At 43.5% G+C, this 16538-nt stretch overlaps 1 protein-coding gene across 1 annotated transcript in view; it reads right to left on the bottom strand.

Moving 5' to 3' along the window:
• sema3c (sema domain, immunoglobulin domain (Ig), short basic domain, secreted, (semaphorin) 3C) overlaps positions 1-16538 on the bottom strand; it is a 35499-nt gene that overhangs the window by 7920 nt on the left and 11041 nt on the right. Inside the window, exons 3-11 of the mRNA XM_079184241.1 lie at positions 10052-10212; positions 9337-9399; positions 6522-6641; positions 4104-4194; positions 2949-3068; positions 2676-2818; positions 2478-2592; positions 1842-1911; positions 289-433 (exon numbers count right to left, since the gene is read on the bottom strand). Coding sequence (XP_079040367.1) covers positions 289-433; positions 1842-1911; positions 2478-2592; positions 2676-2818; positions 2949-3068; positions 4104-4194; positions 6522-6641; positions 9337-9399; positions 10052-10212 — 1028 coding nt within the window. The remainder of the gene's footprint in view (positions 1-288; positions 434-1841; positions 1912-2477; positions 2593-2675; positions 2819-2948; positions 3069-4103; positions 4195-6521; positions 6642-9336; positions 9400-10051; positions 10213-16538) is intronic.

The raw sequence follows: 16538 nt of genomic DNA on the forward strand, positions 1-16538 counted from the left end.
AAAACAATATGTACAGATGATAATTGATCTGAATGGATTAATATGGAGTCCCACAAGGGTCTATATTGGGGCCTTTGTTATGTGTGCACTGCCAGGGATGTTGCAGTTTCATATGATTGCAGATGGCAAACAAATATTTTCCTTTTCTTTTGGTAATGCTATGAAATGTACTAACAGGCTGATAATACAAGACCTACTCCTTTTTCTGGCTTGAAATGTTTAAGGAGGTATGGTTTAGATGATTCCAAATTATGAATGAATGAATGAATGGCCCAGAAATGAACTCACAGTTCCGGGCCTTGGGTAAGGGATGCGTCCTTGGAAGGCCATCCATTGGAAGTTGGGCCCCTCTCTGTGAGCGAAGGGCCCGTTGAAGACGGTGAGGATGTCGGCCATGTTGTACACGCACACTGCCGAGCCTTTAAACACGGAGCTGAGGAAATGAGATGCATACTTTCAATGAAACACAACAGTGGGAACCGGCTCAGCCCACAACCTTGAGACCCACCCAGCTAACGTATTCTGCACTTGTTTATTAAGATCTCAGTTTCTCAGGGTGTGCAAGTTATGGAGTCTGGGTGGAGCCAAAGCCACACTCCGGTGGAGACAGCTCACCTATATCCCCTCCATTGATCTGATGCGGCTTGGCTAAGTCATTTAAAACCACACACGCACATAAAAGAGTCTTTTTTGAAAAGGAGAACAGAAGCATATTGTGTGAAGTGGAGACGGAGGAAGAATCACAGTGTGAAGAAAGGAATAACATCGAGGTAAGAGACCTCAAGGACCTCACTGTTTGGTTTGTTCTGTGTTCTTTGAGCCGGGATACTCTACTGTAACCTTTCTATGATCCTGAGCTAACAAGTGGATCCAGGGCCTGTGGCAGGATCTGGATCAAGTGACCATTCCTTTCAACCTCCTAATTTGCCGTGCAACCCTGCTGACTGTGACTTTCGGCTAATCGAGAGACGTTAAATCGGTTTATTCAGTGCGGTTGTCTTCAATTACCACAGAGGTTTAGCCGGCATGGGGTGAACTTTTCCTTCCTAATTTTCTTATGTCAAAGATTTACTGAGGTAGGAGAGTTCAAGAATTGAATTTTGATTAAATGTCCTTAATTGGGTTGAGAAAATACTCCGACATATAATATCAGAATTAGTAGGGACAAGGACTGTAATGCGGAGGCAGGAGGGCATTTAAAGCTGGGTTAAAATTACAATCAAACCAAAGAGAAAAAACAAAGGCACAAACAATCACAAAACATGTGTGTTGTGCTGTATTTGTCTCTTTCTCTTTTACTGGAACTGGTTGGTCTAAAGTGTTTTAGGATCATTTTAAACACGGCATACATACAATACTTATTAAATACTATTCTAAGATACGATTAAAAAGAGAAAGGTGACCATGTTCCGTCTTGTTTTCTCTGAAACCTGACAAACAAGGCTCATGTTTCCCCCATCTGGAAAATGGAATAATGAAATTCTCTCTGCGCTCTAAAAGTCCTGCTGTGTCGTATTACTCCGTCCAACAATATGTATCATGTAACATATTCTGTATCAGTGCGTACTGTAAATATATATCTTGCAGCATAATAATGCACTGCTGCTTACAATCACCCGGACAAAAAAATTCAAAACGAAGGCCATATGGTGGAGCCACCACGACGCTGTAACTGATAGTTCATCGTCTGAATAAGCTGCTCTGCAACATGACACATGACGTCTCTATACAACAGGCTCTTTGACAAGCACATCCCCTCCCGCTGATATCCAGTCAGTAATTAACATAACCACTGAGGCCTGCTGGAATGTTACACTTGGCTTCATCGCCGTCGGCCTTACCTTGTGGATGTGAAGACTCCAAACACCAACAGGCCCTTGGGCTGATCGGTTTCCAGCAAAAACACATTTTCTGTAAGGGAAAACACACATGTGCACACGTGTGTAATACTTATAATACCTTCAACCTATTCCCTATATCCCAGATCACCTCACCCTGCAGGTGAGATTGCCAAAAAGGTGATGAGTGCATGAATTAATAACTGCACACGTTGACAGATCCACTGGTCTGATGAGCTAAATGGAAAAGCAGCTTTGCGAGCTTGTGTTTGTAGTTTTCAAAAAGGTGAGGCTAAGCAAGGACTGGAATAATATACTCATAAACCAATACAAGGTAACCAAAAACAACAGAACAATTGTTATGAAAGTTGATAAAGGGTTACAGCCCTAATCCAGACCAAACAAAGGAAGTTCCACGGATTGTTTATGGAGAAAGCAATCGCTGGAAACCTCGGAACAAAAATAGCGAGCTTTCGGGAATTAGGATGGTCTCGGGTTTTCTAAAACACAAAGTTTGTTTTAAACTTGTTTAATGGACCATGAAAACTGAATGGAGCGTGGAAGTCACGCACCCAATAAAGGCCGTATATAACGGGTAAAAACAACACAATGGCGTTCCTGTTCCTTTGCGTTACTCACCCAGTTCGTCAAAGTGAGTTTCGGTGCCGTCGTCCTCCAGAACTGAACACACCATCCTGGCCTTGAGGAACGTGGTCCATTTGTTCACCAGGCTCCGCTGTCCTCCGATGTCACTCTGCAGACAAAAGCCTCACATTGAAACTCCAATCCACAAAACATGCATAACCCGTCTATTTAGGCACATGCAAAGGCGCTCACCGGACACACTCTGGCCACCATGGTGTGGATATTTTTTGTGTTTCCACTGTTGTCCGTCAGCCTCTCACGGAAGAAAAAATACAATTTGGCATCATTGGGGTCTGTTCCGTCTGGTATCAGGTGGGCATCAATGAAGATCGGCTCTGAATGCGAAAAAAAGGAATACATGGAGACTTTAACAATTAAGAAATAAATGGAAAAAAACATCTGTGTAAATTCATCAATGTATTTATGCATATAAATTCAAAATCACAAGCGAATGTTTGCTCTCACCACTCAGCCACTTGGAGTTGTGCTGGTCTGTTCGCACTGCGTTTCTCTTGGTCAGGCTCCTGAAGATGGCAGCATCTGTCCCCATGAAGTCAATATACATGCCTGAGAACAGCTCCTGGTCTGGAAGAAACACACAGCAAGTCAACGATATGCTCACCTATTTTGCAGAACCAAATAAACAATAATCTACTGTACAGTTCTTCTAGAAATCAAGAAAATAAAAAAAACTGCCTCAGACATTTAAGAGAATATGGATACAATACACCAATATTTGTTTCTTTGACGGATATATATGTTTTATGAATGGCTTTACAGTCGGTGTGTGTTCTGCTGCTAATAAAATACTCTGCTCCATCATATCTTTACTCTCACTTCATCATCCATCTGGTCTGGAATATACTGTACGTATGGAGGATGTGGGGCAAATTGGGGAAGGATTAAAGGAATGTGGCCCGCATCCAAGCCGGCTCGCTAAGGAGGGAGCGTTGACAGCACAGACGGCCACAAGAGGGTCCAAAACATGCGGCCGGGGAGATGAAGTGCAGATCTTATCGGGTCCAGACAACACCTCTGATTCTCTTGAGGCTCGGAGAAGCCGCATCACTGCTTCACCGGCCTTTCCCTTCTGACCTCGACTCCATTTGGCAGAGCACCTTCCTTCCTTGCCCCTTTAGGTTATTCCAACCCTCCCTCCCGGGCATCTCTGAAGGAGATCACTAGCTGGCAAAAGCTACTGCTGACACGGCCATGCTCAGGTGACAGAAAGCGGAGCTGAGGGTGCAATGCGTCGCCGAGTGTTAAGCCTTGTCAACAGCAACCCAACACTCCTCGACCAATCAGAGAGAGAAGGACAGAGAGGGCACGGCCCGGCCTGAAGGAGAGGGCGCTTTGGCGGGTTGTGTTTGATGTGTATTGAAGTCGCCTCCTCACTTTTCATTATAACTATTATGATACAAACTGACATTTGATGACTGGTGTTGCTAAGAGGCGCACTGCTGACTGGGGCAGATACTGAACTAATTAAATTACAGTAAGGACCCGGAACCAAAACACAAACGAATGGGCCCTTGCTACTGTAGAAGAACAAACAAAACTTAAATTTTCAGGGTTGGTGAGAAGACAGAAGTCATGAAGGTGGAGGTAGGAAACACCTACTGATCATGACGGAGACTGTGTTCACTTTAGGGTTGAAGGAGCACCTCCCTTTTCCAGATTCGGTCCTGGAGTCGATGTGAAACACTTGTTCCTGTGACGGAGAAAAGAGGAAGTCAGAGATTGTGGAGACAGTTTCATATGATAAGCCATTCCTTCCAGTGGCAATAAAACTGCAAGTAGCATACCATGAACGTCAGGTAGCCCTGCTCACGTTTCCCTCCCTTTTGGTTCTAAGCACAGGAACGGCCCTGCATTAACTGGCCCACGTGGAGCAGTAAAAAAAAACAGAACATTCCATTTGGAAGGAATTTCCCTGCAAATTTGTTGGATAGCGATCTCTTCATCTCAGGTGGGACGGCTGCCAAGTTTAAACCCCTTCCTTGTGGTGGACTGGACGGTCCAAACGCCTTTTACAGTATAACTTGGGCAAATTATAGACCTTCCTGTCCCATTCTATTCAGGTCTGGTTCACGGTGGTGGTCGTGTTTCCTGGAACGGAGATGAGGTGACTTCAGTCGAGGAGAATTTTCCAGGAAAATGTGTCTGTTCGCCAAGAGGTTCTGGAGGTGGACTGACTCCATATTCCATATGGTAAACCATGTCATTAACCTCTACACTGCAAAGAGTTTCCCTTTTAACAAGCCATTTGATGTTGCAATGAACCTTTAAAGCCCCCCCATGCACTCAAAAATGTGCTTATTGTTGGTTCACTTCGATGTTTTACCTTTATTCTTTGAAAGTATGTGCAGAACTTGATGCTAAAAGTCTGTTTTCACATTGATCTGCAGAAAAACTACTTAAAGCTTAAAGTTTAATTGTTAGTTTAATTAATAATGTAAATCTGAGAATCTTATATGCCTTTAAGATCATATTTCTCTTTCAAAAAGTGGTTTTACTGCTGAATGTTTCTGGGGAATTTCTGATACAAGTGTAACTTCTTTTCGTGGAGGGATCACACCCTATAAAAGATTTAAAGACGACATAAAAGACTAATCAACTCAGTAAGATGGCCATTTATTGCTGTGTATCATTAACGACGTATCTAAGGAGCACGTTTGGAAAACAAGACACAAAAACTGTGACACATGCCTGTTGCAGCCACTCCATCCAGTCTAAAAAAAACAACACTATAGTCTCGGACACGTTCTCACGGGGCAGCTTGTTACACTTAACAGATCCCTTTTCTTGAGACATGTTTGAGCTCACACGTTGCAAACAGAGCAGTCTGCCTTTCAAACAAAACCCCCAAATGACAAAAGGCACCGCGGTGCGGAAAGAGAGCCTGGTTGGGAGCTCACCCGCTCTGCTTGTTAGCGTTTGGCAGCACAGTCGGCAGTCTGTGGCTAAATGCTGTTCACTCGGTGAGCACTTTTCTCCTGGAGGGCTTCCTCGCTATCCCACTTCCAGAGCTGTGTGGCCGGAGATGAGAGCGCAGCGGCCCCCGGAAAACAGCCGTCAACCTTCTATCCCTGACACAAGAGCTCCATTTTCACCCTCTTATCCTCAGCATCTCCCCTCATGTGGGCATCAAACTGACAAGAAAACTTTGCTCGTATAAAGTTATGGAGTCGATCGTTTCATGTGGGGACACTTCCAAACTCCTTGTAGTACAGTAAACGAATATGCTATTGTTAGATATCGCTATCTGACGCCGGCATGAATTTAATTTCAGGCAAAGATAAACTGTGAGGAGATTAAGTTCATATGCACTGGTCGTCATCTACTGCATACATTTTCATTTCTTGGGGACTCAGAATTATGGCAATGGTGCACTCCTTCCAGTGTTGAGTGACACAACTTCTCATCCACATGACATCCCACGAGAATTTTACAAGAAGTTAATCTCTCTCTCAGAAAATAATGTTTGCTTACTTGCTCTGGGTGGCAGTATTCTCATTACTTTGACTGTATTACGCACTCAGGGCTGTGACATTAACAGTAAACACTAGTTTTAGGGAATAACAAAGAATACGAGTTGTGAAATACCGTCTCAACGGAGTAATGAGCACATAAATTACACTAACTCAATTATGGTAATGTGATTAGGTTTACCGTTAAATAACCACAGGGGAGTCACTGCATGTTCTTTTGCTCATTATTTTTAGCTTTACAAAACCCACCAAACCCCCTCCACACTTCTTTTTTTAATTTAAGTATAAATACTAAGAATTTAGGATACCAGATGTTTTTATTTTTACACTCTCAACATCATGTTAATGGTGTAGTATCATTCAGCAGCCTGCAGCGTGTCCTATAGTCCTTTAATGGACAACCGGAGTGAATAAACTACCAAACACATGGGATAGTTTTGGTTGAGTAATGGCTGTGTTGACCACCGTGGCCAATGTCCCCAAAACATGGTTTACACCGTCAAGAGTTTGTATACACAGTGAAGTGAATCCGTCAACGTGCTCCCACCTCTGGTCTGCGGCCCCTGTTGATGTACACACAGACGGGACTGTATGCTCCGCTGCCACACATGAACAGATGAGTTCTGTTAAACGGCTGCACCACCCGGATGAAGTTCCCACAGCCGTGCTGAAAAGCACCGATAAACAAAGAGAGACGCGTCAAAAGTTCAGTAGGTTAGAAACAACAATAAAAATGTCCCTCAGATGAATTACAATGACATGTTAAACCTACAGTTAAATAGTATAAGTCAACTTTTATAATGTTCCTCGTACAAAATACATGGACATTTGAATTTATAGGCAGTAAAATGCCGCATTCTTCAATTCAATACAGTCTGCATTGCTGCTACAGCCTAACTTGGTTATGATGGCTAATGTTTGCTGGAATACAGTCGACTTCATGACATTTCTTCATTTCAAGCATTTCAGTTTTACTTGTAGCCAACACGGTTCAGCAAACATTAGAGTTGCTTTAATGTTATTTAACCTTGAATAATTGTTTTATAAAATAACAATATAAATGGCAGTTGGCAGCACTCTAAAAAATAATGACTTTCACATTTTCTTGATCTAGGCTGTGACGCAACACACTGAATCAGACATAACAGAGGCTAAGGTCTATTTCCTGGTGTACAGCCAAGGTGAATACCAAATCCAGAGCTTGTTTATCTCTCCTGAAGTATCCTATTCCATATGAGGGAGTAATTCAAACTTATCTCACTTCTTATGATGGTTATACAATCACATGCTGCACAATCAAACAGTCCCACAGCTCACTGGTCTGGTATTAAGGCCAGTGGAAAAAGAGTGTCAGTGGTATATGTGATATATCTAGTTAAAGGCAGATCACTGCTGCATCTCTGCTTTCACTTCCCAAACACGAAGGGCAGCAGCGGTAGCGGCTGGACTTTGTGGCTAATTAAGCCTGAGCTTGCAGAAAACGAGCGGAGAAAGGAAGGGAGAGAAGAATGAGAGTGGGGAGGAGAGGGAAAAACACATCCAGGGAGCCGTCAGGAACTTGGCCACGGCTGCAGGAATGGCAGCTGCTGCAGCTCTCGGCCGGTGCGCGGCTCCAATGGGAGCCATCGACGAAAAACAAGGGAATTTTCACGTCACACGCCCATCCCTGTTATTTATGTTCCTCCTCTTCATCTCTCCCCGTTTGTCTTGCTTTATCCTCACTTTTATCCCCCATTCACCTCATCACACTCTGCTCCAACCATCGCGCTCCCACCGGGCGTGCACCCGTACCTGGTGTTGAATTTCACAGAGCCACGTGGGGAAATGAATGGGAAACGCAAGAGGAAGATAAAACTAAAATATGTAGCTGTGTCCTGTTTTATTTTTTTCTCCTGCATTTACTACTCTTACTCACACAGCAGGCCTGCTGGCCGTGCCAGATAAACAGCATCCAGCCTGACGACCTCAAATTCAAGTGCTGTTCACATTAAGTTTAAAGTGGAGGCTTTTGAGCCAGCAGCAAACAGACTTAATCAACCTGGTTGGTGCATTTTTCTCCTCCTGTGGCACCCCCCGGCGCAAACTATGTGCGGTCGCTCTCTGGAACCCCTCTTGACCACAGATTGTATCGGAGAAGAGTAACTTAATATATACAGATGTGTGGCGTAACCACAACGGAGGGATGCGGCGCTCTGATTCAAACGGAGGAACCGATGAGAAAGAAGAGCGGCATCATGGGGGAGAGAAAACGAAATATATATACTGCGGTAGGGAAGAAAACCGAGGGTTGGAAAAAGTGACCAAGGACGGTGGAAGAAATGGAAAGCCGAAAGAGAACGTTTTAGAAGAGAAACTGGCAGAGTTGTGAGTAAAAGAGAAAAAAAAGGGGGATGACAGAAGGGAGAAGGGGCCACTGACTGGCTCCACACAAAGATGGCTCACCCAAATATTTGTGGGAGCCTGTCTGCAGCGGGCGGGCTGTGACTCAGAGCAGCAAAAATCACTCAGTGACTGGAAACAGCTTTCTCTCTGTTTCTGCAACAGCATGTCGTACAGAAGCCTGGCTCCAGTACTTCAGCCGCTGCCAGGGGACAGAGAGATGGTGGAGAATGTGGGACAAACGGGCAGCGCTGATGTTTTTCATGGTAACTTGTACTGTTACTTTGAAAATTAGGGTTTCAATTGATGTAAAAGAAAAAAACGTTGCACTGGAGATTTCGAAAAACGTCTCTACTCTGCACTGCAGTGTCTATAGGCAACTGTGCGTGTACTGATTCCAGAGCAACCCAATTAGTGGAAAACAGAGGCGGAGGAGGAATCGGTCTTCTGAGTCCGACCGCATGCCTTCATTAAATGTTGTTGCAGCGAACAAGTGCTGCTCAGAATCAGGCCGGGTTATGAAATCTCCGAGTCAATGAGCTGCGTCCCATTTGCGAGCTTTGCCTCTAGTTTGTTTTTCTACGGCGCTCCGTGGATCCTCCCACGCCTCGCTCTGGTTCCTGATGCCAGGAGGACTCCGGGGCCAGTCCGTGACCCCGTGGACATCTGCTGCCTGCTACACACATGTGGTTGGACCTGAAACAAGCTCGCAGATGGGAGAAGGGGGGGATCCCAGGAGGCGCCACGCACTGCATCGCAGTAGACCCACTTGGGGGAACGGATCTGGGAACAGCTGACAAGACCTTTTGACTAGATCTTGTTCATCAGCAACTTCACCATTTACAGTACAGCTGGTGTGCTGCAGATATTTACTGTTGGCGCAGTAGCTGTTACCAGCTTATTATTCCTTATTTTTTTGGTTGACCTCTAAAAAGGCCCAATGAAATCCAAGAGAAGGGTTTTGAAATGTCGAGGGTTCTTACCGTGGGATCCTTTCCTGCCATTTGGCATTCCTCTATCTTGATCGTGGACGCAGGCCAAAACACCTGGCGGGAAGAAAAAACAACAGTACAGCATTCAAATTAGTGACAAGTGGGGAATTGAGTCCAGGAAAGCCAGTAACAGATTGAGAGAGACAAGCTGAGGTTTGATCATATCCCATTCAAACAGACAGAAATCACAGGGAGAATTTACAGGGAAATGAACAAAGCAAAAAAAATGTTCAGTTTCGATAGAAGTTTCTGTGTCAATGTTTGGAGCCAGCTACCGTCTGTGGAAAATGTGAGAGTTTTCAAACCTGCGAGAGGTGCTTGAAGGTCTGGCTAGATGAATATATCAAGCAATTTACTCCGCGAGAAATGGATGCGGTGCAGTGCTCCCTGGGGGAACCTAAATGCTTCCCCATCTGTTTATGCACTTCATGCCTGTCAATTACACTGAAGATAACTCCTTCACTGCATACAGAATCAGTTATCAGAGAGCTCGGGCATGTTTATGCCTCGTTTGAATAACCCTGAAATGGTTGTGATCGAGGCAAACGTATGGTAATTTGCATATCATTGCACAGATTAGAATAATACCAGTGCAGCAGTTTTATGGTGTGCCCCACACACCGTCAAATTTACCAAAACGTTGTATTTTCTCCTTGTATTAAAACAAAACGTCAATCGTAGATCCTGATAATAAGCATCTGCTGACCTTAAGCGTGCCAAGGGTGATGTTGTTAATGTCCATGGAGAGAACATTGTCTTTGCAGCCCACATACATCCTGTCCTGGTCCTCGTCCATCTGCAGGATCCTGTAGTCCATGGCCTTCTCCGATATACTGTAGTGTTCAAAGGACTGGGAGGCCTGCAGGTCTGAGACACACACAGAAGAAAAAAAGGTTTATAAGCTCGTTTCCACACCGAGATAAAAAGTTTTCTCCTACTTCTACTAAATTAAACTCAAGAGAAAAAGCTACACACAAGACCACGTTAGGCTCTCCGAATGAAGTCTCAAGTTTCAAGAGAGATCTCAGAAGAAAACTCAATAAGACTGAATTTTAGGATTTGGATGCTGCTCTTTAATAACGTCAGTTCACACACGCTCTTGTTGCAATTTCATATTGAGGGCAACTGAAGTTGCCGAAGGTTTTTTGGTAACGAAACAAAAATGTGTATTGAATTCCTGGTCACATTTGTAGTCTTAGAAGTTATATAAGAATATAATTAAAATCAAATAGTAATTTTAATATAATTTAATTGAAACTATGTTCTTTAACGGTGACTTTGTTTAAGACATTTGAGAACTTTAGCTGCTTTTGTTAAATGGAAATGAAATTCTTCCCCTTTCTTAGGATTAGGACTGAAATGTCACTCTCCAGTGATTGTCGCCACACACGCCCAGTTTGTAATACTGCATGTGCAAACAATTTCATCAGTGGGCCATAGGCTCAATCCTCAACAGCTCATTCGGCAATAGTGACTTAACAGACATTTATTTAAAGGAAAACATTCAAGATTATTACTTCAGCTTTCATCCAGTCATAAAAGAGAAGCTATGACTACAGAGCACTTGTTCAGGGGGACATTCAGTATGAAAACAGTTCCTACAGAGTCTCTCCTACTCATTAAAAGCGCATATTGTTCGCACACAAACAATTCTCAGACAGTTATTTTCAGCCTATTTGCTCCAGAGATAGAGAACTCTCAACCGTACCATCAAAGGCCCTCCCTGTTGAAGCCAAACTCATGCATATTTATCACTTTTTCAATCTGCGCTGAGAGCAGGGGGGGAGGCAACGTAGATCTACACACCCTCCATTTCCTCCCCTCCGTTGACCCTCCCACAGCTCTCTTTGTACTCCCTCCTCTAATCAACAAACAGGTTGCCTGCGCTTTGCCTCCATGCCTTGGGCTAAAGTCACATTTTCATTATTGTGTGACGTACGCAATTGAGGCGGGGGCCTTTTATCTTGAAGGAAAGTGGCTTTTCTGTGGCACCCCTCACTCTGATCACAGGCTGTTGTTTTGGGCGTTCGCCTCGTAAAGACTGAAGTGTTTAACTTGAAATGAAGACGAGTTAACCACTTCACTCCCAGGAGAGTTTTTCCCACGATTCTTCACTCTCTACATCCACCGTGTTTACCTAAGTTGCCTTTATACGGTTCACGTCTTGAACTGAGAGCAGGGTATTTTTGAACATTGTATCATCCGAGGCTAAAGCATCATGTGGCACCTAATGAAGAACATGCACACAAGCACGACTGTTTTCACCCGACTTGCCAGGAACAAAATTATATTGTGAGTGCGTCCTGTAAAGCAGATGTGTGTTTAATAAAGAGAAACGGCCGCATCAGCCTCACGCTTCAAAGCTGAGGAGATAGCATCTCAGATAGCTTCACGCAGAGAGATCTGTGCAGAGGCAATGTTTTCCTAACGCTTAAAAGGTTTAAGATGATACACGCCTTGCTCCGCCAGAGTGCGAGCTACCAAGGCTGAAAGACTCACCAGCAGCTAATTAAAAACACGCAAAGCTCAGAAAATTCTGCAAGGAAAAAGATTAATTTATCTTCCCAACATAAAGTCTCGGAGGGGATTCAGGAAAACCTTTTAGATCACAATACTTTACCGCATATTTACACATGGAGGTAAGTCTTAATTCAAACAGTCTTCCAGCTGATTTTTCTGGAGCCTAGAAATTGGAAAATGTCATTAAAACGTACAGATGTTTGGAATGGATGGTCTGCGCAGGAGTTTTACAATCGTACATCATATCGCCTATTGCCTTCAGGCTCAGTGGTTGAGTTACCTCACTGAGTAGAAGACAAAAAAACTAAAATATGTAAGATTGGGGTGAAGAAAAAGGCAAGAGGTGAAAGAAGCATTCGCTCTAATAATTACAAAATGCAAAGCGGCTAGGCCTCTTTAGCTCAGCCATACATTAGTTGGTATACGAGGAGTAAATGTTAGGGATAAAATGAGTCTTTTGTTGCAAACACAGCAGAGGGCTAAGTGACATTTGATTAAATAGTTCATTTGCAATATGACCGACATGTAGGTGAGATTGTAGATCACTGTAACGTGTAAGCAGTATTTTTCTTTTTACTCTTATGACTGCTGTCTGTGGTTTACGTTAGCTAAAGCTATAACTAGCTAACGTTAGCTCAGTTAGAAAAAAAAGTTATTATTATTATAAAACATCAAATACAAATTTAGGAATAGTGGCTAATAAAAATAACCAGGCTATGGGCCTTTGCACACCAAGTCTGTATTTTTTGTCCAAAATTGTTGCAATAATTAATAATCACACCGGCTCCCAAGTCCATCATTGTCTTTTTTTACAGTTATTTTCACATCCATCAGAGTTGTTTGAACCCTCAGAGCCACCGTAAATGCAAACATCATCATCCAAAATAGCATCTGATAAGTCGATTAATGTCTTTCACTCTTGCTAATGTCATTCATTGCACCCACGTTGTTGATTCAGTTGTGTTTCGTGGTGCGAGATTTTTCGGAACAAATAGAATAACAAAACACATTTGACTCAGTGTGCAAGGCTTCTGTGCGGAGTGATTTTTACAGGATGATGGATTAAAAAACTGTGCTTAATGCTGAACTTCTGAACTTAAAACTGAAGCTTAGTTTATTAACTGTATTTTTAAAAGGCTAAAGTTTCAAGTTTAATTCTTGCTCTCCAAAATAAAGATGACTGAACAACCCCCACTGTTAATTGACTCGGTCATCATGGTTCACTCCTGTCTCTTGAGCTCCACTTCTGACAGCGACCCTCCAGAACATTCCACAAGGGGAACAAATTGTTCAGAGGGGTGTGGTGAAATAACGGTTTAATATTGTGGTGACCTTTGTATTGTTTTCACAGCGGGGGGGGGAATAGGAGACTTTCATTTTTTCGTGAAGGTGGAAGGCCAGTTAAGCCTGGTGCTGTGATGGGACGCAGCAGGGGTGTGCCACATGGATCCGGCTGAGAGACAAACCGAAACCCTCTGGAGCCCAACATACCGTTGGATCCGGTGTCTTCTCGGTGCTCTGCTTTCACTCTCATACAAACATACGAGTCATGCCAGCACTGCTGCAGCATTGAAGACCAACATCAAAAGTTCATATTGCCAGATGGTGCACCTGCTCCATCAGGGAGAGGTTGCACTCAACAATCGTCCAGGTTTTTCAGCATCATTAAATATTTGCACGGGGACCATGTGCTTACAGAATCAATGCCCACTCAGAACCTTCATATGAGGTCTTAGACCGAAACTGCTACTCGTTAAATTCACTCCATCCGTGGCTTCTTATCAAGTTTTTTGGCACCACCACCTCACATTTATGCTTCATAATAAAAAAAACAACAGAAAACAAGAGTTGGAGCACATTGGTTTTGTGTCAGTGATAAAGAAATTCTCTGGACCACATGCAGTTAGTTAGTCTGGAGTTTATAAGCATTCCTCATTGTTGAGATCACACAACTTCCCCTGAAGGAGGAGTGTCACAAGTGTTTGTGGACATCGTTACTCAGCCAAGCAGCATGTTGTGGACAGTGTTGTTTTGTGGTTTCGGGGATGGAGATTTAAGCGTTTCGTGGATGCTGAAGGACAGAACAATAGTTAACAGAATAACGTCCACCTTTACGAAAGGAACAATTATCCGCAGGGTTGATATTTAGCGCAAAGATACAAAGGAGGGGACCGCACACTTGATAGTAGGATTTGTTAAAGCTGAGGTAATGAGAGTGATGAAATGTCTGTGTTGTTTTGTCTTTCTTGCTGCTGTCGTCATTGCGGGCGGAGGGAGAAAGATACTTAAAAGAGAGAGAGAGAGAGAGAGAGGAAGCAAGGGTGGAGCATTGACAGTTGGTGGGTTTTCTATTATGTATGTGGGCAGGTGGGCCTTACAGCTCCCTGCGGACCTCCCAACAGTCCCCGGTGTCCTGCCTTTGACTTTGAGCTTTGACCCATACTGCCCCAGTGGTCAGATGGCAGACCGATGGTGAAACAATGCACCCTAATCCCCGCGATGGACAGTGGGGTTAGCGGAAAGGGCAAGGTGGTGAATGGAGAGCTGAGATTCCCTCTCTTTGATGTGTTTTTTTGTGTGTGAAGTGGTCAAGCGGAAGCAGCACAAAAGCCTTTTGTTGGGCAGGGAAACGACAACGGTCATTCAATATTAAACAGCAGGTTGCTTTCTTTGATGCAGACGAGATCCTATTAGCCCAAAACCTTCCTCCTCACATGTTGGAGGATGGGCTGTAATGCAAATGTGGAAAAAATAGCTAGTTTTCCTGAAACGATTCCATGATTAATTGATAAAATGATAGAAAAAAACCCAACTATTTTAATATTTCTTTAAAAAAAGAAAACCCATTGACAACATCAGGTTTATTTAATTAGACTTTTCCTTATGGGGTACAAAATAAATCATAAACATTTTCACAGAATAAACTGGACTTTTTGTGTAAAATTGGTGGACTGCGCATTTAACTCAAGCAGAAAATGTCACAATAGTCCCCATTTTCAGCTTCGCAAATGTTAGATAATTAATTTACAATCATATGAATGAAAGAAAATCAGCAAATCTTTGGAGAGCGTCACAACAAGGTCCATTAGTGGCTGTTCTGGAGCTTTCAATTGTTTCACCTGACCTTCCTCTATAGATGGAGTTTGCCCAGTTGTAAGGGGATTGTAGATGGATTAAACATTTAGATTTGTCAATATTGTTGGGTTCTGGACTGTTGGTCGGACAAAAACAACTGAAATGGTAATTTAATCAATACTGAAATCGATCAATGGTTGCAGCCCGAGGTCAGATCTGCAAAGATGTTATGGCAGGGGATGAATGCACACTCATCTTTAAACATGTCAATTGATCCCCGACTGACCTCCTTTTTGGAGTTTCGAAATGAAATGCGGTCACTACAGCCTTGAAGAAAAGATATCTGCAGAAACTACAAGCTGTGATCATGTCGGTGGGTAATTCAGTCTCCTGTAAACCGTAGAGGGATCTATTGTTAATGGGCACAGACTCCAGGGTAATAACCCAGAGAAGCAACAAGCCATAGATACTCACAGATAAAAGAAACAACATCATGCTCTTTCATGCGATTGTGGTGAAAAGAATAAATAGAAAAAAATGTGGGCAAAAGAAAGGGACCTGTTTTTGTGTGTTTGTCTGCCAGCAATTAAAGGAGATTGCAGTGCTCACTTTGCTCTGTTGTGAAGATATAGCCAAGAGACAACCACACCACAGGGAAGCTTCCTTCAGGTTTTCCACCCATGAGACTTTCTGACAGACTTGGCTTTTTCGATCACGCAAACAATCTTTGAGGCCAAGTTCTACAGCAATGCCTGCAGCAGTAAACAACGCTTCCATGGTTCTGGTTTGGGATGTCCATACAAGGAGTGGTTTGTTGCAACGCCGCGTCGTAAAAATTAGAGATTCACTATCGCTGGAAAGTATGTGGGATCTTTATGAGAGAGGCAACTGTAGTTCTGGACCGCCCAGGACTGAGGTTTTGGGAGTTGGTGCCTGACTGACTGAGCTGGTGTCACTTCGGCAGCCTTAGGCTCTTCTGCCAACTTGATGGAAGATAATAAGAGGTGGAAGAACACGAGAGGAAACAGTGTCGCATTGTGCTTCATTTTGTAGGAAACTGAATAAGATTCACTTCATGAAATCAATCAGACTTTTTTGTCTCCATCATAAAATCAGCATGGGGCAACAATATGGTATTATTTTGTCAGAACATCCGTTTAGCCCTTGTGAAGCAGGGACGAGCAGCGTTAAACAAATTGGTTGTCTGGAGTGTTGGGTTTTTTGATTAACACCAGTGTCTGAACACAAGCCAAAAGGTCCCTGCACCTAATTAACACTTCAGGGTTGGACAGTGGACCAATTACAAACCAACCTTGGTGTCTCCCCAGGCAAATGCAGCCCTCATCCATTGGCTTTGTACCTGAAAGGCTGGCATGAATAAATTAACTCCATGCTAATGGTGCTTGCTTTCCATTCAGTTCAAGGAGAACCAGCACTGTGGTTGTCAGGGGCAGCCGGTGGGAGGACCCCCATCACCCGTCTTGATAAATATTGAAGCAGGGGCTTATACCGCCCCCTTGCAATTCATCTCTCCTCACAAGATGGACTGGGTTTCATCACGGAGGCCTGACTTCAAACCTGGTGCCAAATACCATTGC

Source organism: Pholis gunnellus, assembly GCF_910591455.1.
Source record: "Pholis gunnellus genome assembly, chromosome: 22".
Classification (NCBI taxonomy): Eukaryota; Metazoa; Chordata; class Actinopteri; order Perciformes; family Pholidae; genus Pholis; species Pholis gunnellus.